Raw genomic sequence first — 21,121 nt, 5'->3', positions numbered from 1 at the left:
TGTGCGCCTTCCATTTTACATGTCTCCAATATTTCTGTAAATTTTTCCAAACAAAGAAGTCCGTCGGGATGTACCTTACCACATATGTTCATCAAAAATTCTGTGTAAGAGGAACAGAGAGACAGAGAGGCTCTGAAGCCCATGCCTCAGACCTTTGTGCTCAGTCAGTGACACCAGCGGTCGCAGAACTGGTATGGTCTAGTGCCAGGAAATCTCACAAAAGCTGAAAATGAAATTTGCGGCCCAGGGGACACGTTCCCTGAGGTCACGCACATTGTCACAGCCCACGGAAGCCATGCTTTCGCTCCTGCGGTGGGCTGAGGACCACTGACCTAGAGGGAGAGATTTCTCTGCCTGAGAGATGACCATTTCTTCTGTTACCCATAGTTAACAGCACATGGGGAGTAATGGTCGAGTATCCCTCATACCCAGCCTTCTGCTTTTCTGCAGAAAAGGAGGTCTTACGTTCATGTCTCCATGGTACCAAACCTCTGTGTGGTGGTGAGGGCAAATGTGGCCTCTCCTGGGGGTCTGACACTTTACATTACAGTTAATCCATTTGATCCCCACAATATGGCAGGTACTATTATTATTATTTTCATTATTTTTGGTGGTGGTACTGGGGGTGGAACCCAGAGGCTTTCTACCTCCGGGCTATGCTCCCAGACCTATTTTATATTTTATTTGTGAACAGGGTCTCACTGAGTTGCTGAGAGCCTCACTAAGTAGCTAAGGCTGGCTTCGAACCTGCACGATCCTCCTGTCTCCGCCTCCCAAGCGCGGGGATTACAAGCATGCGCCACCATGCCCGGCGGGCAGGTACTATTATAACTCCCATTTTGCAGATGATGAAACAGAGGCACAGAAGATGTAGGTCATTTGTCCCAGGGCACACAGTGAGTAAAGGGAACAAACCAACTCAGAGGGCTCACAGGGCTGAGAGGGGCGGGAATAGGAAGGAGGAGGAGATGAGTCGGGGATGCCCCAGAGGTGCGCCTGGCTGTACGGCCTGCCCTTTTTCCTTGCAGGGCAGAGGGGGATGTGGTCTGAGTGTGGAGGCTGTGCCTTGTGGAGGAGTAGGGAAGCAATTTTTCTCCTTTCTGCATCAGGTCCTAAGAGTCATGATGTGTTATGCAAACTTCACGGAGCTTCCAGATCCCTCTGATGGTCGCTTAGAGCTAACCTTTGCCATCAGCCTTTGGAGGTTCACGGACAGCCCCAGCGCCCTTTGACATGGCGGGCTCAGCTCCACCTGAAGGTCCAAATAGCTCTTCATTATCTACCCCTTGTATGAGCTCACACACCAAGGTCACAAGGGAAGTGGACATCAGAAGCAATTCTGCCCCACCCAGGGGGGCTGCAGAAGCATCCAGGGCCACCCAACAGCTGTCCCTTGGACAGTTCATTAGAGGCTTTGGTCATACATCCCAGGAAACTTTAGGCTGCTCTTCTCTGTGAAAGAGGAGGATGGGAGAGCAGCCCTGTACTCATGTGATGACATGAAGATTACGCTGAGACATGAGCTCCTAGCCCTTGTCCTGCCTCACTCCCCTCCTCTGCTCCTAGACCCCAGGGGCCTTTAGCCACTCGCCTAGGACAGACACTAAGAATATTCTCGCCTCTGGCTTCCTCTAACCAGTGCCACACAGAGGGGGTGGGGTGCCCTTGAAGCATCTTTTAGTAGTTTTATTTGTGCAATTTCTGTCTCAAAAGACTGTCAGATAAAGCCACAGATAAGAGACACGGAGCTCCTCTGAGATGTAGGATTCTCAGAGATACTCCTGCTGCAAAAGGGAGAACTGAAGAACCAAGCCTGTGTCATGGCTTTTGGCAAAGGGACTCCAACAGGACAACAGAGGGACAAAGGCTGAGAAGCAAAGTCTACCCCAGTACTGGGAAAAGAAGCCGGCAGCAGCCAATCAGAAAGGCGGGACGAGATGCCCTAATACAGTGTCAAGAAACCTGAGTGATAAGCATGTCCCAGTGGGAAGGTAACAGGGATGCGAGTGCTCTGGGGATACCAGGTCTCAGGGTGAGGGTCTGGCCAATGGGTGCGCCCCACGTCTCTCCCCAGGACTCAGGTTCTTGGCATCACGTTGTCCCCATGCTGTGGCCACTGGCAGTGGGGCGGTGCACACAGGACCTCCCACCTTGCAAACTGAGTTTGAACGGAATCTGGAGAGATGACATGTTCACAGTGGCCGTGCTACCACAGCGATTCTGCTTGCAGGCGAGAGACTGCCTAGCCTGTCTCTTCAAGATTGGAGCTTCTGAGACATTCTCAGTAGTTGGCCCAGACAGGGCTGTTTGGGGGACTTGGAGAATATTCTGATCCCTAGAGGTTTCCAGAACATCATCTATGAGTAGTTGTATCTTCACACCTATTTATATGGTCCTTATGAGTGACCTAACTAGACAGGCTGAGCTGGGGTTGTAGCTCGGTGGTAGAGCATTGACCTAGCATGTGCAAGGCTCTGGGTTTAAATCCCAGCACTGCATAAAAATAGAATGAAATAAAAGTATAATTAGATATATTTTACGTGCTAGGCCTATGCTCTACCACTGAGCTACACCCCCAGCTCAGCCTGTCTAGTTAAGTCACTCACAAGGACCATAAATAGGGCTGAAGAACAGAATGCTTGAAAGGTTTGGACATAGGTTAAGTTTGTTGCTCAAAGGACCCTTGATCCCCATTGTGGGCATGCTGACATGGCGGGATCCTTACAAGGTGGGGCTTAGTGGAAGGTGGTTGGGTCATTGGGGGTGCTGCGCTTGGGAAGAATCAACATGGTTTTGGAGAGACCCTGAATAGTTCCCATAAGATCAACTTATTTTAAAAAGCAAAGCTTAGCACCTAAATTTCTCTTGGCTTCTGTCTCACGCTGCACTCTCTGTCTCACACACACTCCACCATGATGCCATCTGCCCTGAGGTCTTCACTAGAGGCAGAGCTATCAGACAAGACCACCTGATCTTTTGGCCTGGAAACTGGAAGCTAAATAAATGTCTTTTCTTCATATGAAGCCTCGGGTATTTTGTCATAGCAACACCAAAAGGACTAATACACTGCCATGAGACGATTACACATATCGTCTTATTTAGTTCTCATGACAGGGCAATAGAACCATATTAAACTGTGAACTTAACAAGTCCTAGGTTCAAATTCAGTTTGTGCAACTTCCTGGGTTTTAGGCACAGCCTGGTATCTGTTGTTGATGGTCTTAGAGCCTCTGTTTGTTCTGGAGGGCTTTTATTAAGAATAAAAAAGTGGACAACAGTTCTGAGCAGCTCTGGGTTCACAGCAAGATCTCAAGGAGGAGTTTCCAAGACCATGATAATACTTAGATAATCATTTAGGGAACATGTGAAGGAACCACAGCTAAGATCAGATGGTAACTTGATCGAGATCAGCCAACTAGCAAATGACAGGGGCAGCCAGCTCCATCTGTCTCCAAAGCTGTGTCTCCGCATCCCATGCTTCTCGCAGATCACAGCGCTACAGCTGTTTATCCTCCCGAGGTACCTTAGGGAGCTGTCTCTACACTTCGAGGTAGTTTCACATCATTTGGGGCTTGGCTGATCATTCGAACTAGCCCCCAGGTGAAGGGAAGCACAGAGTTTGTTCTTCACCTCAGTTCTGAGCCTGGTGAACCGCTCTGGTGGCGACGTGACATGTGTGCCCGGCTCTGCTTTGAAGGACCAAGGCCTACTTTTCATTTCTGCCCTTTGTACTCTCTGTTCAAAGTTCCCGGCACAGAGCTGTGGGCTGGAGGGAGCCGAGCGAAGGCTTCACCACTGAATAAAAGCAAAAAAACAAAAAACAAAAAACAAAAAAACAAAAAAACAAAAAACACAATACAGCGCAGCGATGTGGCCCAAAATAGAAGCTGGAGAAAGCGCAGTCAGATCAGCACTAGCTCTCTGCTGCCTTCCATCCCCGCTATTTTTATAAGCCCGTCATTTTTATCTTGTGTCTTTTGCCAGGGCAGTATTTTTGAAGATGCGTTTTAATGTTTAAAATACCCAATAGCTCAGTGCGCAGTTTTCTCTGCCTCTTTTAATTAGCTTGTTAACTTCTTCCTCTTTATTCATTATAGATCTTCTCTCCCTCTGCCCTCTCGGAAAGTGTATTGTATATTTATATTGTTATGAGCCCTTCTCTGCTCCTCCGGTAACTGCGTTTTGAAGCAGAACCCGAGCTGTGCCCTTTCCCCCATTAAAATTTCAGCAGGGCATAGCTTTTAATTACCCTTTCCCAATCTCTAGCAGGAAGATTTCCAAACATAAAATAATAATCCAACGTCTTCCAAGTATAACTTGCTGCCGTGGAGCCGGACTCAGCAAAGATAAGGATATCATCCCCCTTGCCCCTTGTTCCTTCTGAGCATCTCTGAGCTGCTTAAAGCCTCCAGCAGTGTTTGCCTGGCCGAGCTCCTGTGCATCAGCTCTGCGCAGGTTGCTATCTGCCTCCTAACTCTGGATGCTGGGGAGTGAAAGATGGTCTTTTCTCTGAGCTGGACCTTCCTGCGGGCCTCTGCCACCTGCCAGCGGTGCTTCCTGATGCTCTGTAGATTGAGGTGTCATCCGAGAATAATTTAACCCTCTCTCTCTAAATTTATTTGGCTTCCTTAACATTTTGTCTGCGGAGTTGGCCAAAATAATGAAACTGTTTAACAGATCGCTCGGGGTGGCGGGGGGGGGGGGGGAGTGGGAGGGGATGACAATTAGAATCAGGTTTGGCAGAAAGTGCGGGCCTGAAACATTAAGGAGTAAGTCCCCCCAGACATGTGGCACAGAACAGACTTAGTGGCTGTCACCTGGTCTTGCAGCTTCAGGTCCCTGCATCCCCAATCTGCTGTCTCCAGGCTATCTTCCCTCTAAGCTCTTCCTGTGACCTTTCCCATCTGTGGCCCCCTCATCCCCTGCTCAGCTGACTCAGTTCCAAGAAACACCATCACTGGCCCCATCAAGTCCCTCACACCACCACCCTCCTCCTGTTCCCATGCCTCCCCCACTCTGCTTTCCGGCTCATCCTTCAATGTGCCCCCTCCCGGCTTCTCCCCATGGGCACCATGCCCCATAGCATGTGCCACACGATGACCAGCACCTGATTTCTGTTCCTTCCACACCTTCCGACCCATTCCCTGGACTGTGTCCCCAGGAGCCCACTATCCTCACATGATCCCAGCTCTCAGCCACCCCTCTACCAAGGGGCCCTCCTCTGGGGCAGCTCCAGAGCAAAGTCCTCCCTGGTTCAACATACCCATCATCATCATGTCCAAAGGAGCAGATGGTAACTTTTTCCCATATTATGTTTTCCCTCGTAAGAAAATAGACATACAATTAATAAGTCAAATGATATGTAAACATAATGCTTTAGAATGCAAAATAGTATGGATAGCTGGGCATGGCAGTGCATACTTGTAATCCCAGCATTCAGGAGGCTGAGACCAGAGGATCACGGTTCGTGGACAGCCTCAGCTACTTAGGCCCTTTGCAACTCAGTGAGACCTTGTTTCAAAATAAAGTAAAAAAAAAATAGGGCCAGGGGTGGAGCTTGGAGGTAGAATGCCCCTGGGTTCCATTCCCAGTACAGCAAAAAAATAAAAAATAAATAACGTGGATATTTCAGCCTCCTTCCAACATCAGCAGCCTGTTTCTCTGTGCTTTCCTGGGACAGCCTGCAGGTGTTCCCTGGTCACCAGGAGTCAACACAGGGCCTGACCGTCTTTAACATGTGACTGTTCCTGGGTCTCACTCATGAAAATGGCTTTGTGTGCACCTGGCAGAGTGAAAACGTGTGATTATGTTCTGTCCTTTATTCTCAAAGCCAGTGAGGTCTCAGCCTCCCTTCCGGTGTTGGAAAGAACAGGCCACCTACCAACATATGCAAGGGGTTTGGAAATCAATAGGTTGAGGTTCTCCTGGGGTGTCAGGTCTGAGCTTCACAAAGCAAGCCCATTCCTACCTGCTTCCCACTATGTATCTGGCCCAGCATTTGGGCTGTATCCAGCCAACGCAAATTGACTTTAAATTCTACCCTATGCAGCCAGGCTTGGTAGCATACTCTTATAATCCAGCATTTGTGAGGCTGAGACAGGAGGATCACCGTTCGTGGACAGCCTCAGCTACTCAGTGAGGCCCTTTGCAACTCAGTGAGACCTTGTTTCAAAATAAAGTAAAAAAATAGGGCCAGGGGTGAAGCTCAGAGTAGAATGCCCCTGGGTTCCATCCCCAGTACCGCAAAAAATAAAAATTAAAAATTAAAAATGTGTAGGGCTGGAGATGTAGCTCAGAGGTAGAACATCCTGGGTTCAACCCCAGTACCACAAGAAAATCCATTTTTGTTTGTTTGTTTGGTGGTACTGGGGATCAAACCCAGGACCTCCTATGGGCTAGGCAAGTGCTTTACCACCAAATTACACCTGATCTCTCCAAATTTCTTTTTAATGTCAGAATCCAGACACTTTAAAAGTGGAGTTACCTGGGTATGGTGGCGCACGCCTGTAATCCCAGCATTCGGGAGGCTAAGACCAGAGGATCATGGTTCGAGGACAGCCTCAGCTACTTAGTGAGGCCCTCTGCAACTTCGTGAGACCCTGTTTCAAAATAAAGAATAAAAAATAGGGCAGGGAGTGTAGCTCAGAGGTCGAATGCCCCTGGGTTTCATCCCCAGACCTGCCAAAAAAAAAAAAGTGGAGTTAGACTGTGTGTCTATGTGTATGTGTGTGACCGCACACACACACACATGTGCACATGTGTGGTACTTCTTGCTCTGACTCGTGAGCTTGCACCTCTCTTGCTTGACAGTGTTCTGTGATGTGAAGAGGGAGGGATGCTTTCACGTCTTGCGGACTGGAGTTTCTGGCCACCTCTCCTGCTGTGTTCTTCAGCCATCCCCTGCTCCTGGGGCCCCTACTCACCCCTTAGCGCCTAGCCAGGTTGTTTCCTCCCACCCCCAGCCAGTCTGTTGGACCTTGGCCATTGAGAGGGCCACTGGGCTCAAAGTGACCCACCCCCCTGGGGAGGGAAGAGTCGCCCTTGATGGGACACAGACCTCTGTTGGGAACATTTGTAATGAGGCAGCAACCCCAAGAAGCTCAGAGGAACACAGAATTCTCATCCTTCCCAGCTCAGGAAAGTTGCTAATTTGATCCCTGTCCCAGGAGAAATCCAGCAAATCCATCCTTCCTTAACATAAGGTCCTAGCTAGAGCATCCTGTGGAAGTCTTGTCTCTCACGGTGTCACCCCCAAACCAATCTGTGAGCCTGTTCTCGACACATGAAATGTGACCTTTGGATAATTCTCACCTGCGTCACCAGGACGACCCCCAGGGAAGTAGTCGGAACGTCTAACTCCATATTCCGTGAATTCCATAAGCATGACGGTTGCTATGATGTGGAATTCCACAGCCATCTGTAATCACTGGATGCTTCAGGCCCGAGCAGATTTCTGTCCCGGAAGGCAAACATTTTGGAGAAGTTTCTCCAGTCATGATATCAGTGTTTGTCTGAGTCGAATGAAGAAAAAGATCAGTTATATTTAATCCTAAGAAACTAAGACAGAAAAGACACCCATCACATTTACCTGCCTCACTCCTTCCCGAAACATGCCACTAGGGCTGGACTCCCTGCTGTTCCGAGTGGCTCAGGGTGAGAGGCAGGGCCTCTTCTTCTCCCAGCTCCTGTGCACACCCCTGGGCCTTGCATGGCCTGTGCGGTGCCCATGCTCAAGCCCTTGCCCTCCCGAGTCTGGCTCACAGGCTTGCAAAAGACCTCTCGCTGCACTCAAGTCATTGGGCAAACATGTACGGTGTGTCTGCCATGTTCCAGACATGGCAATAGACACAAAATGTGTACTGTCCCTGTCCTCTCAAAGGCCACTTTTATAGAGGGGAGCTTGGAACAGATGAACAGAAGCCTGGCCCTAGCTGGGCAGGGGGATGAAGATGTGAGTCTGGAAAAGGTTTGGAGCAGGGTGCAGGCAGCGGGATCTGTGCCCACTGCTGGGCCTCCTGCCTCGCTGGGAGTGGAGGAGGGCCCCATCCTCAGAGCAAACAGTGGGCTAGGCTGGAGGCCCAGGTGGGCTGGCTTCCATCCACACGTCCCGACTTCATCCTCTTCCTGTGAACCAGAGATTCGCAGCCTTAGCCCCGGTGACATTGGTGGCCAAATAACTCTTTGCTGTGAGAGCCATCCTGTGCATTGGAAGGTGTCAAAGGGACCCAAGGGTGACGACTCAGAGTCTTCAGGCCTTGCCTCCTGTCCCCCTCTTGGATACTACAGATCTCCCCTTCCTGGCCTGTGTAGGAGCTCCTCTTCACTACAGTTCCCAAAGTGTGTTCCTGGGAACACTGCTTCCTTCTGTTGTGCCACCAAAAGGATTCTGTGGCGCCACAGACTTGGGGCAAGGCCTCACCTTAAGCCACCAGCATGGTAAACGCTCCAGCTGAACCTGTGTCTATCAGACGGCTGGAGGTTTTCTTTTCCATCTCCCATATAACCTCCAGGGCCGAGCTCCATGCTCAACACAGAGGGAGACTGAGGCTGAGGGAGGGAGTCAGTGGCTGCATGTGCTGTTGGGGCTTCAAGTGTCCAGGCCCCACGCCAACACTGATGCTGGTAGGAAAGATGGAGGCAGATGCCCTAAATTCCATCCAGAAAAAGGAAAGGCCTGGTGAGGAGGGTTTGGGTGTGGAGTGGAGATCGACTCAGGGTCCTTGGGATGTCCCTGACCCCCAAGCATTTGGGGCTCCTGAGGCCACTATAACTAGGTACTTTAGTGACTCCTGCTGCTGCTGATCTCCACCATGAGGCTGTGGTACCCAGAAGCTTATAAGGTCATTTAACTGCCTATATAAATATGTTTAGACTCATACACATCAAGTGAATGGTGTGGACATCACCTGGCACAGCCCGGCCCACCTTTCCGCAGGGCCCAGCCCTAGGAGACCCCGAGGGAGGAGCTGTGGCCACGTGGGCCTCAAGCCCAAGGGTAGAGCCTGGATACATTTTGACCAGCAAATGCTGCATGGAGCACTTGATGGCAGAGATGCTGGGGCAGCCACAGCCCCTTGAGCCAGACAACTACACTCTTGGTATCAGTTGAACCAGAGCCTGGGTACAAGTATGCAGTGAGAACTGGCCAGGAGACGGAGGAAGGAATCATTCAAACTACAGTGTGGATGACTTAGCTTAAGGCCCCATGTATCCCTAGATCTGTGCATTTTAGAGTGGTTTTTATACCACTAGCTCCCCGGTAGCAGCATTCCAATCATACAGGTGAGGCAGTGGGTCGAGGCAGCCCAAGGACGCTGCATGGGCCTCTTTTCTGGGCTGGTCTCACAGCCCAGGCTGGCTCTCTTGGACTTAGGAAGAGTCTGCTCTGATTCCAAAAGCATAAGACCTACTTGGTGACGCTTCTTGGCAGCCAAGAGCACCTGGGACGTCTGACCGAGACCCTGCAGTTGCGTGTCCTCCCAGCAGACAGCCATTCGCAGGGTGGGGAGTTCATCCGTGAGAGCTGGGAATGAGTCATGGCTGGGAGAGGGGTCTGGGCGTCCTAAGAGGATGACGACGAGACGGGCCTCGTGATTGTGAGCACAGATCCTTCCAGTGAGCTCATCGGCTTTGCATCTGCGCCTGAGAAATGGGGCTTGAGGGTCCTCACGTACTAACTAGAGCCGCTCTTTCTCTTATGGGAGAGAAGCCACCTGCTGGGGAAGGGCTTTAACCAGGAAGTTGCCCAAGGAGGGAGTTCAGGGCAAAGGGTTAGGGTCTCTCCATCCTCCTGCTTCTGGTCAGAGGGATAGCAGCCTGCTGGGGCTGCCCTGCACATGGGGACAGGCACTCCTGCCTGGCCTGCAGACTGGGGGAAATGGGATGCACACTGCCGCTCTGACCTCTGTATTGTTTCAGTCATTTTGTGCAGAGGGGAGTTTATAGAAAATGCTGCCCAGCCAGGCTTCCAAAGGAAACAATTTCCCCAAAACACAAGCCCTCGATCATCCTCAGTGGATGAGAGGGCTCGTGTTAGGAAACCCAGCGCCGAGTAACCAATGCCCAGAGAGTTCTGCACAACACTGCCGGTTTCTTTAAAAGTTGTTAGACATTAGCAGGACATGACTCAGGAGTCCTCTGAGGCTGGCAGTGACACCCCACCAGGAGCAATGCCATCTGACTTGCAGAAGAAAGCAGATCACGCTGCTCGCTGGTTCCTCTGAAGTTGCCAGCCTGAGCCAGGGCCCTGCGATGTGGAAGGGGCTCATGCCATCGGGAACGGCCAGCGCCCGCAGCATCTTCCCATAGGAAGGGGGCCAGCCGGACTTTCCTCAAGGCCTCAGGATCTGGGTGGGAAATTTTTTGCCAGATTTTGAGAAAGATAGGGAAACAAGCCTTCAGTTTTAGCTTTGTTTTCTTCCTCTAATGAGCCGTATGAGATTAGATTCTAAATAGGATCAGACTTCCCTGGATGCATTAACCCACTTGGTTTCAAACTTGTGTGTCTCTTTAGAAAGAGAAGAAGAGCGGACTACTGAAACTTCTAGCCGGGGCCTCCACCAAGAAGAAGTCACGCTCCCCGCCATCTGTCTCTCCCACCCACGACCCCCAGATGGCACTGGACGCCTCGCTACAGGGCGCCATGGGCCCCGAAGTGTCTTCGCTGTCCATCCACGGCAGGGCGGGCTCCTGCCCCATAGAGAGTGAGATGCAGGGGGCGATGGGGCTGGAGCCTCTGCACAGGAAGGCAGGCTCCTTGGATCTGAACTTCTCATCCCCAGCCCGTCAGTCACCTCTTTCCATGGCTGCCATCCGCCCCGAGCCCAAGCCGTTGCCCCGAGAGAGGTAAGGGGGAACATGGGCTTGCTGTGAGGTGCTCCCTGATTTCTGAAGCCCTTTGAAGGGACCAGGGATGATGGGGCTTCCCTGAGGATTGAGATTCCCAGATGTTCTTCACGAATTTGAGCTCTAATCCATCCAATTCCTGGGTTTGGGATTGTAAGGATTCATCAGGAATTGTGTCAGAACCAAGGTGGTTCTAAGCACAAATATTGAGAGATCAGGTAGTGAGGGGACTATGTTCTCCCCAATTCTGAGATACTCTGGATTGAGCCCCACCCAGATAGCAGCTCTTCTTGGGCCTCAGCCCACTCCTTAGGATTATAAAATATTGCCCTAAGCCAGGCATGGTGGCCCATGCTTATAATCCTAGTACTTGGGAGACTGAGGCAGAAAGATTGCAGGTTCCTGGCCAGCCTCAGCTACTTAGTGAGGCCCTCTGCAACTTAGTGAGACCCTGTCTCAAAATAAGAGGAAAAAATAGAGCCGGGATGTAGATCAGAGGTAGAATGTCCCTGGGTTCAATCCCTAATACTGCAAAATAAATAAATAAATAAATAAATAAATAAATAAATAAATAAATAAATTTTTACCCCAAATTGACTTCAAGGGTATGTAGGCCATTAGGTTGAACCATACAAAATTGATGATATTCATCCATTTGTGACTCAAAGCTGAAATTTCTTATAGTTCAGGCTCAGGTTTTACAGATCTGGAACCCACCACGGGATGTGGCTTGCTGGGGCCAGGCTGCTGCAGAACAGAGACTCGCTCAGGTGGGGAGGAGCTGCCCGTTCCAGTTTCTGTTCTAAAAGCACTCTCAGCTAAAGGCTGACAGGCACCTTGAAAGAATCCATGGTGTCCACTTAGGATAGCAGGAAGATACTTTCCTTGCCCAGTTTCTATGCATTGGAATGTTGCTTAAGTAATAAAAACATTAACAACCTTCTAAGAAAACAATCCTGGCCCTTTGGCCAGCATCCTGCCCTGCCCGCTGGCTGGAGCCTGCAGCCTGAGAAGGCAGCCAATGTCCCGAGCTCCTGCTGACCCCAGAGACCCCACTCCCAGCAAGGGGCTGGGCGAGGTTCCGTCTAGATGAGGTGGCACATGTTTTCCATCAAGTCCTGGAAAATAATAATTGTAGACATTGCAGGCCTTACAATGTCCGTGGCAATTCATCAGCTTCGCCTGTGTGGCAGCGAGGCCACCACAGGCCCAATGTACGCGAATAGTAGCCTGGTGCTCTGGAAAGTTCTATGTAGGAACGCTGAAATTTAAGTTGCCTTCAACTTTCTTTTTTTTCAGTACTGGGTATGGAACCCAGGGGCATTCTACCTCTGAACTATACCCCCAGCCCTATTTTTTTATTCTTTTATTTTGAAACAGTCTTGCTAAGTGGCTAAGGCTGTCTTCGAACTGTGATCCTCCTTTCTCAGCCTCCCAAATGCTGGGATTACAAGCGTGCTCCACCACACCCGGCTCCTTCTTATGTTATGAAATCTTCTTTGGTTTTCTTTTCTTTTTCTTTTTTTGTGGCTCACACACTCATATCACTTATCACTGAACTACACGGGTATGCTAATTTTTTATATATTTCCTTTTCAATCCTATAAAAATCTAGATTGCGCTTTTGAGCCACGTCCACATTTAGAGTGCCTGTGGATCATGGACAGAAGCCCCATCTCCACGGGCCCCTGGAAGGACAGTGTGGGACCCAGAGTTACTGACTTCTGATAACTGGTTAAAATGTAGGACCCTATTTACAATCCACTGATAGTGCTGGCAAGCATCTGCTGAGTGTTCCACACAGGCATGATACTCAGAACCTTCCCCAGTCGGTACAATGCCACCATCAACACCCGGTGGCCAGGCCCTGCATGAAACACACCCGGTAGCACTTTCTGAGCACCTTACTGTGAAATCCCAGTTATCCTCCTTGAGAACCCCCTGAATTCATATCCCTTTTTATAGATGAGGACAGGGAGGTTTTGTGAAAGGCTAAGTCACTTGCTCAGGATCCCACAGTTGGTTGGCAGCTGGGCCAAGGATTCACCTGAGACCTTTCTGACCACAGAACCCAGGCTCTGAACAGCCTCACCCTGGGAGGTGCAGAGTCAGTGGTCCCAATAGAAGGGACCCGGCATCTTCAGCTTGGAAGAGTGTGGAATACATCACAGCCCCACCGGATTCCAAAGCCCCACAGCCCTACAATGTCTATCCAGGTGCAACTGTGTACCACCGCAGGAGTATGCCTCCCTGTGGAGAATCCCTGGATCCTCCGGTGACTGTTTATACTCAGCATTCGAATATACCACAGTGCCTCACACGCATTCATACTGTGCACATCACACACACACACACACACACACACACACACACCACCTCTACAGACACCTATAGACATGCCATACACACATGCATACAAAACAAATAACATACAAATATACATGCACACCAAAGACACAGATCCCACACCATATGAACATACATGCACACCACACACTATATACCTGTATTGGTCAGGCTTCACTTGATTAACAGAACTCAGAACACATATGGGATAAAGGGGATTTATCAAATCAGCTTACAGTCCAAAGCAGTGTAGTCCCAAGTTTCCTACTGCACGTGGAAAGGCTGAGGAGCCAGCAGCTGGTCCAGCCTTCCACGAGCTGGAGTCTCAGAATCAGAGCAACCGCTAACTCAGTCCCAGTCCAAGAGGGAAAGGCCAGGAAACTCTCCAGAGGAATGATGGTGAAGGTCCAGTTTGAAGAGCTGAAGGCCAGTATCTCAGAGGAGAGCAGACACGCTTTCTTCAGGAAGAAACACATACCTTCATGTGGCTTTCTCCTTTTATCCAGGTCCTCTGCATATCAGATCCCTGCCACCTACATGCAGGGCAGGACTTCCCTGCAATCTGGCATGACATAAACCAGTCATCACATGAACACACCCAAAGTCATGTAATCTTAGGTGTTTCATGATCCAGTCAGGTGACAACCCAGACTAACCATCACGATACCCATGTGCATTATACAAACACACACACACACGCATACACTCATACAGCACACACACTCACAAGTTCTCAAACACACACACACAGATATACACAAACTAACTCACATTCCTCCCCAACTTGGAGCAACTCCTCGGGGTCAGAACCCCCCACCCCGTCATGGGACCTGTGATTGTTGAATGTGGATCCCAGCCCCACATCCAGGTAATGGAGTTGGTCTGCTGGCTCATGAGAATGATAGATTCTAGATCTTTCATCTTTCTCCTGTCTGACCTAGTGTTCCTGCTCCCCAGACCCCTAACTCTATCTTCAAAGACATGAATTCCAGACTCCTCAAGGGGTAATCTTAAAACACCCTACTCTGCAAAAGCATGGAGTCAGGCTGGGCGTGGGGGCGCACGCTTGTAATCCCAGCATGCAGGAGGCGGAGACTGGAAGATCGCATCACAGTTCGCGGACAGCCTCAGCTACTTGGCGAGGCCCTTCGCAATTCAGTGATATCCTGTTTCAAAAATAAAGAGACTAGCCGGGCGTGGTGGCGCACGCTTGTAATCCCCGCGCTTGGGAGGCGGAGACAGGAGGATCGCGCTGGTTCGAAGCCAGCCACGCTGGCGTTAAGAGACCCTGTTTCAAAAATATAAAATAGGTCTGGGAGTGTAGCCCGGAGGTAGAAGGGCTTCCAGGAACCCCAGTACCACCAAATAAATAAATAAATAGGCCGGGTGTGGTGGGGCACGCTTGTAATCCCCGCGCTTGGGAGGCAGAGACAGGAGGATCGCGCAGGTTCGAAGCCAGCCGTGCTGGCTTAGGAGACCCTGTTTCCAAAAATAAAATAGGTCTGGGAGTGTAGCCAGGAGATAGACGGGCTTCCAAGAACCCCAGTACCACCAAAAAAATAAATAAATAAATAAAATAAATAAATAAATAAATAAATAAACAAACAAACTAAAAAATAGGGCTGGGGGTGTAGCTCAGAGGTACAATGCCCCTGGGTTCCATCCCTAGTACCACAAAAAAAAAAAAAAAAGAAAAGAAAAACACGTAGACTCTCTGATGAACTAGCAAATTCAGAGAATCATTGCCATTCTCAGATTATTCCATCTAATCAGGGGGTGATTGTACCCAGAGACTCTCGGCACCCTTCTTAGCTCCAAGAGCTCTGCAGAGCTCCTTAAAGAGAAACATTTGCAAAATAACAGCCTGACAACAAATGCCTGGAGAGCCCCCAGAATGCCACCTCCCCTACCCCTGGGCAGCCACAGACCTGTCATCCAGGAACCTGCGTGAGTTGGAACTCAGCAGGTGACCCTGGACATGTCAGCTCCTCAGGCTGAGATAACTCCAGTCCAGAAAGCACTTGGACCCTGGCCCTGCAGACTAAATAAAACTGACCTTGCACCCTGCTTTGGAGGAGAAAAATGCTGGAAAGTGGCTACAAGATTCCCTGCCACCGGGGCCCTGGCATCCTGCTCACCTGCCAGGTGTTCATGGAGGGCCTCGGGGTGCAAGGCCCACATGTGGTTACAAAGGGCAGCATGGGGCAGAGCCAAGGTGTCCACCCTGCTAGGCTGAGAAGGAAGAAACCGAGCTCCAGACCCAGCCATACCCGCCTGCATCTTTAGAGAAGCTCCTATAAATAGACCCGCCCAGGTCTTGATTACTTTTCTCCTGAGCTCTGGGTAGATAGTGGGAGTTGCAGTCCTCAGTCCTTTCTGAGTTCAGGTTGAAGTTGCCGTAGAAGGAGCCGCAAGAGAGGCCGCTCAGAGCGGCAGACCTCAGGGGTCCGGCCAGCCAGCAGGCTCAGCAGCTGGGTGTCAGTAGGTCTCAGCGGATCTGTCTCACAGAGAGGGCCTGTCCGAGCCATGCCCAAAACCCAAAAAGTAAACCAGAGGGCTGGTGTCTGGTGCCTCCCAAGGGGACTTAACCTTCAGGCCATCTGAGCATCTGCTCTCTCTGTGGATAATGCGTCCGTGGAACCAAATTCCTGGAAGTCCTTTGGGGAACTCATTATGGGGATGTAGGTAATAGAATATGCATGTCATATGGTATCAGGTTAAAACAATCTACTGCCCCCATCTTCCCAGTAGGGATATTTTTGATTTATGACGACTTTCCTGGAGCATCCCCATCCTGAGCTGAGGAGCATCCGTATGTGTGTTGAGGTTAGACTTTAGAGTCCAGGGTATAAATGCACTTCTGTCATTTCTAAGATGCTAACAAGACACTGATCTGTAATCACCACGGGCCACCCGCTCAGGGGCCCATTTGTCCTCAACCCTGTTGAAGTGAATGCTCTCAAAAGACTGCAGTGCAGAGGCTACCTTATGATCCCGTTGTCAGGGAGGGGAGCAGACGACTCCAGAGGAGGCCAGGACACTCCAAACCCCCACAAAAAACTAATCATAATAGGAATAAGAATTCGTTCTGATTTTGACCATTTGGATTTTCTGCGCCTTGTGTTTGATTATCAGCTGTGGTTGACAAAACCTTATTTACACTCAGGAGGGTAGAGTCTCTCGCTGACTTCTAAAGCCACCACCATGACACAGAAGTGGCTGTCACCCTCAACTGCTGACAGCCCTTTGTGTCTATAATGAGGCGCATCAATTACTCTCGTGCAGCAGGAGAACAGCTCAGAGTCTTGGAATGATCCGGACAGAAACGTTAAATGCTTGTCTCATAGAAATTCGGCTCACATCCATCTGGGCTCATTAAATCATTGAATTGCTCAGAAGCACCAAATTACTTCTTTCTAACAAATTACATTTTTAAAGCTGCTTGTTTGTTTCACATCTGGTAGTTGAGGCAAAAGCCAAAACTCGAATTCAGAGTCTGAAAAAATCATCTCACCCTTGGCCTTTCTTTCCTTGGGGAAGACAGAGAAGGGCCAGGTGTTCAGAAGGATCAGGTGTTCTGGAGGATGGCAGGGAGCCACCAGTCGTATAGAGCTGGACTTCAGGGACACAGGCATCCTCCAAGAGGGAGGTGTGGGAATGATGTGGTTTGTGTGCATGCAGTTGAATTCACAGACCGCTGGCCACGTCCCAGCGGCCATCTGTCCTCCCTGGAGGCGGGGCCAGTGGTCAGCCGTTGCAGAGACGCTGGGCTAGGGGGAGGCTGGGAGGCACCCTGCTTCCTGTCCTCCTCCACTCCCATGAGAGCCAGTGTCTGGCTTTCCTATGGACAGCGGTGGGAACTGGTCCAGACCGGCTGCACCTGCAGCCTTCCAAGGGTTCATTGAGTTGGCCGGTCTTCATCTTTGGGACCTGGACCCTGGCTAGTTCTGCCTCCTCAGGAAGAGGAGTCACACCTCCACCAAGTCAGCCGCAGAAGCCTCTTCCTCCCTGCCTCCTGCCCTCCCCTGCCTGAAGCAAGTTGGGGCTATGGGCTGCGGGCTGGGAGCGCTCCAGGGCTAGGCCTATGTCTCCTCATTCTGTGACCCTTCCTGGAGCTCAGTGCCGGCCCCGGCTGCCCGGAAGCCATGACTTTACAGACCAACCCTGAATAGGCCGGGTTGAGAAAGATGAAATCATCCTTCCCCAGTGGCCGGTCTCAGAACCTCGATTCTCAGGCTCAGCCTGCAAACATTTGCTCCCAGAACTTGTTAAAAAAAAAATCCATGTGTTTTGACCCTGTTTTCCCAGATTCTTAACAAGCAGGGGCAGAAGGGGCTTGGGAATCTGTACTGGAGGCTCCTGGTGTCCATGGGCCACACTTTGAGAGATGCTGACTTAGGGTCTCCGTTGCTGTGTATAGTCCTTGTTTCTCTAAGACCAGAATACATTGGCACCAGAGGCTGCAGACACTGAGCCCCTCGGAGACCCTTCAGGACAGCCAGCTGCAAGGACACCAGATGAGGCTGGTCTCTTTTAAGAGCCTGGTGTGGCTGCAGGTGTTGGAGCAGGGAGGGGTAGGCAGGCTCCAGGAAACAGGCCTTCACAGCCAAGGAAGGTAGAAAGCAAAGGAATCATATACCCTGCCACCCACCCACCCAGCCACTGCACCAGGACTCAGCACCGCCAGCGCAGGAAGGAGCGACAGACCTGGCCTCTTCGTGTGGCCCCTGGACCAGGCTGAGAAGCCTGGGGAATAAGACTGTAAAGTCAGGCTCTGGGCCTCTGAGCCCCCATCCATCACAGGTGCCAGCTGTCAGGAGCCATTCTGTTCTCCTTTCCAGAAGGGGAGAGATAGGAGGCCCCAGCCCAGAAGGAGGCCTGGGAGGCCGCTGTGGTGCCTAATCTTCATAACTCCATCCAGGATTGGGAGGCCCCCTGGCGTGCAGGGCAAGCTGGGTCCAGGCTCTGCCAGAGGGGGTAGCTGGCTCTCACAGGCTGCAGCTGAATGCTCACCCTGAGCTGCGCTCACCTGCTGTTGCTAAGAAATGAGATGAAGGCCGGCCTTCAGAGGCTGAACAGGAGACAAGTGGAGGGAGGAGCCACCCAGAGAGCAGAAGCCGTTTATTGGGAGTTGATGATGCTCAGCCTCCAACCCCTAGTCCCCTCCTGCGAATCCTCAATAGTGCAGAGACTCCACCGCAGAGAATTCACTGGGCAGCAGCCGCCAGGACTGGGTCTTGTTCAAGGGCCATATGCAGCAGAGACTGGGCCATGGGGCTCGCTGTGGTATGTGAGACAGATGAAAATAATTAAAGTAAACAGGTAAATAGAGAGGCCCGTGGAAGGCAGTAGGCACTTGGGACAGGGCAGGGCAGGCTTGGCGGAGACAGGGAAGAGCATTGCAGGCAGAGGAAGAGCAGACACAGGAGCCTGAAGCCTTGGGTGTGCCCACCTGTGTACCCAGGACCAGAAGAGTGGAGCTAGGAGGAGCGCTGAGCTGCACACAGGTGCCAAGGTTGGTGGCACCCAGAAGCCCTTTCTCGACTTGGGCTTCTACTCTGAGAGAGATGGGAAATGGAGAAGCATTGTTAGCAGGAGGAGGGCGGGGTCTGCCAGGGTCTTCTTTCTCTTGTGCGGTGCAGAGGAGGGGCAGGAAGCCCTGTGGGTGACCACCAGGGCCGGGAGAACTTACAGGGAGGTCATACAGAGCATCCTGAGTGTATGTCCGTCAGGCAGCACAGTATCACAGTATCCTTGGAGATGGGTGCCTGTTAGGGGGGCAGAGATACTGAGCATCTTCCCCTGCCAGGCCTGGACCAGCAGCCTGGCTCGGTGCTACCTCAGCAAGACGTGTGTCTACTATAACTTCCAGGTAGAGGTTATCTGGGAGAGAGAATAGCCACTCCTGGGCTACTACAAAATCTATTGCTTTTAGGATGTGGATTCTGGATGAGAAGCCCCAGCAACCTGGTCTTCTTTGGACACAGTCTTCTTTCAAATCTTGCTCCAAGGGTACAGGGGCCTGGCCAGATGCCAGGCACACGGGACCCCGAGGAGCTCCCACAGCCAGTAGAGAGGCCCAGCTGCTGGAGCCGGAGCATCCCAGAAGAGTGGATGAGGACTGTAATACAAAGGCAGGCAGGCGCTGATTTGGCCTTGGTGGTATTTTAGATGAAGCTCGTCCTCAGGGGATCACACCTGCTCCTTAGCCCTGTTTATCCTCCTTGGACAGATTTTAGTCAAAAATAGAATAGCTCAAGGCTCGGTGTTGCATACCTGTGATCCCAGTACTTGGGAGGCTGAGATGGGAGGATAGCAGGTTTGAAGCCAGCCTCAGCAACTAAGAGAGACCTGTAGCAACCCAGTGAGACCCTGTTTCAAAATAAAATAAAATAAAATAGGGCTGAAAGTGTTGCTCTGAGGTAGAATGCTCTGGGTTCAATCGCGAGTAACACACACACACACACATACACACACACACACACACACACACACACACTCCAGCTACATGTTAGATCTGTGTCTAATAGAAAGGATGCTAAGGGGAATTTTCTTTTTCCCCTCCCTCCCTTCTTTTCTTCCTTTTTCTTTGATTTTTGTTTGTATGTTTTGTTTTGTTTTATTTGCGCTACTAGGGCTTGAAGCCAGGGGCACTATACCTCTGAGCTACACACCCAGGTTTGTTTGTTTGTTTGTTTGTTTGTTTTAGTATTTTGAAACAGATCTATCTAAGTTGCCGAGGCTGACCTCAAACCTGCACTCCTCCTGTCTCAGCCTCCTAAGTATTCAGATTACAGGCTTGGGCCATCACTCCCGGCTGAAATTTTATTTATAAATATATATATATATTTTTTTTTGCGGGTCTGGGGATGGAACCCAGGGTCATTCTACCTACACCCCCTACCCTATTTTTTATTATTTTTATTTTAAAACAGGGTCTCACTAAGTTGCAGAGGGCCTCACTAAGTAGCTGAGGCTGTCCACAAACTGTGATCCTCCTGTCTCAGCCTCCCAAATGCTGGGATTACAAGCATGCGCCACCTCGCCCGGCTATAAATATTTTAAATGGCTGGGCATGGTGGCGCATGCTTGTAATCCCAGTACTTGGGAGGCTGAGACAGGGGGATCTCAGGTTGGTGGCCAGCCTCAGCAACTTAATGAGACCCTGTTTCAAAATAAAGGAATTAAATATGGCCGGGGGTGTACTTCAGAGGTAGAATGCCCCTGAATTCTATCCTTAAGTAACAGAGAGAGAGTCTTAAATGAAAAAGAGTTTGGAAAAACAACTAAAAATAAAGACAAATAGAGATTGTATAAGGTAAGATATGTAGTAACCTCACATGGCAAGAGTCTAGGCTGACGGGAGGGAGAGGAAAAGGAGAGCCATGGGTTTGGTCTGACCCACAGGTCAGACTTCAGGGGCCCCAAGAAGGTGTCTCCACCCCCTGAGCTCACCCTCTGTGCCACCTGTCACCCCAGGTACCGCGTGGTGGTCTCCTACCCACCCCAGAGCGAGGCGGAGATCGAGCTGAAGGAAGGCGACATTGTCTTCGTGCACAAGAAGCGTGAGGACGGCTGGTACAAGGGGACCCTGCAGCGGAACGGCCGCACCGGCCTCTTCCCAGGCAGCTTCGTGGAGAGCTTCTGAGGACTGCTGCTCCCCGCTCCACTGTCCAGAGTCCGAGGCCCTTCCCGAGGCACCTGGCAGGGAGCAGGGCGGGACCTAGGGGTGTAACAACCCCAACTGAGAGCACACCGGGGCCTGCAGGCTCTGCGTAGACTAAGAGAGAAGATGCCCACGGGCAGACCTCTGCTGTGCCCTCAGCCTTCGCTGCCTACGCAAGGTTGGGAGCTGCAGGAGGGTTCGGGCTGGGGGGGGGGGTTGGCTGGGGCCACAAGCATTGGGGTGCCTTTCCTGGCTCCCCTGGTC

The 21,121-nt window shown here is 50.9% G+C and overlaps 1 protein-coding gene across 1 annotated transcript in view; it reads left to right on the top strand.

Annotated features, from left to right (window-relative positions):
* The window catches only part of SH3RF3 (SH3 domain containing ring finger 3), a gene marked incomplete at both ends in the record, with an annotated part of 328,187 nt that extends 307,348 nt beyond the window's left edge, over positions 1–20,839 (top strand). The window contains 2 exons of the mRNA XM_080711312.1: positions 10,514–10,845; positions 20,671–20,839. Coding sequence (XP_080567438.1) covers positions 10,514–10,845; positions 20,671–20,839 — 501 coding nt within the window. The remainder of the gene's footprint in view (positions 1–10,513; positions 10,846–20,670) is intronic.
* Positions 20,840–21,121: the final 282 nt, after the last annotated feature.

This window comes from Muscardinus avellanarius, assembly GCF_963383645.1.
Source record: "Muscardinus avellanarius genome assembly, chromosome: 15".
NCBI lineage: Eukaryota > Metazoa > Chordata > Mammalia > Rodentia > Gliridae > Muscardinus > Muscardinus avellanarius.
Note: the sequence above shows the minus strand (reverse complement) of the source record. Positions and strands in the feature narration are given on the sequence as shown.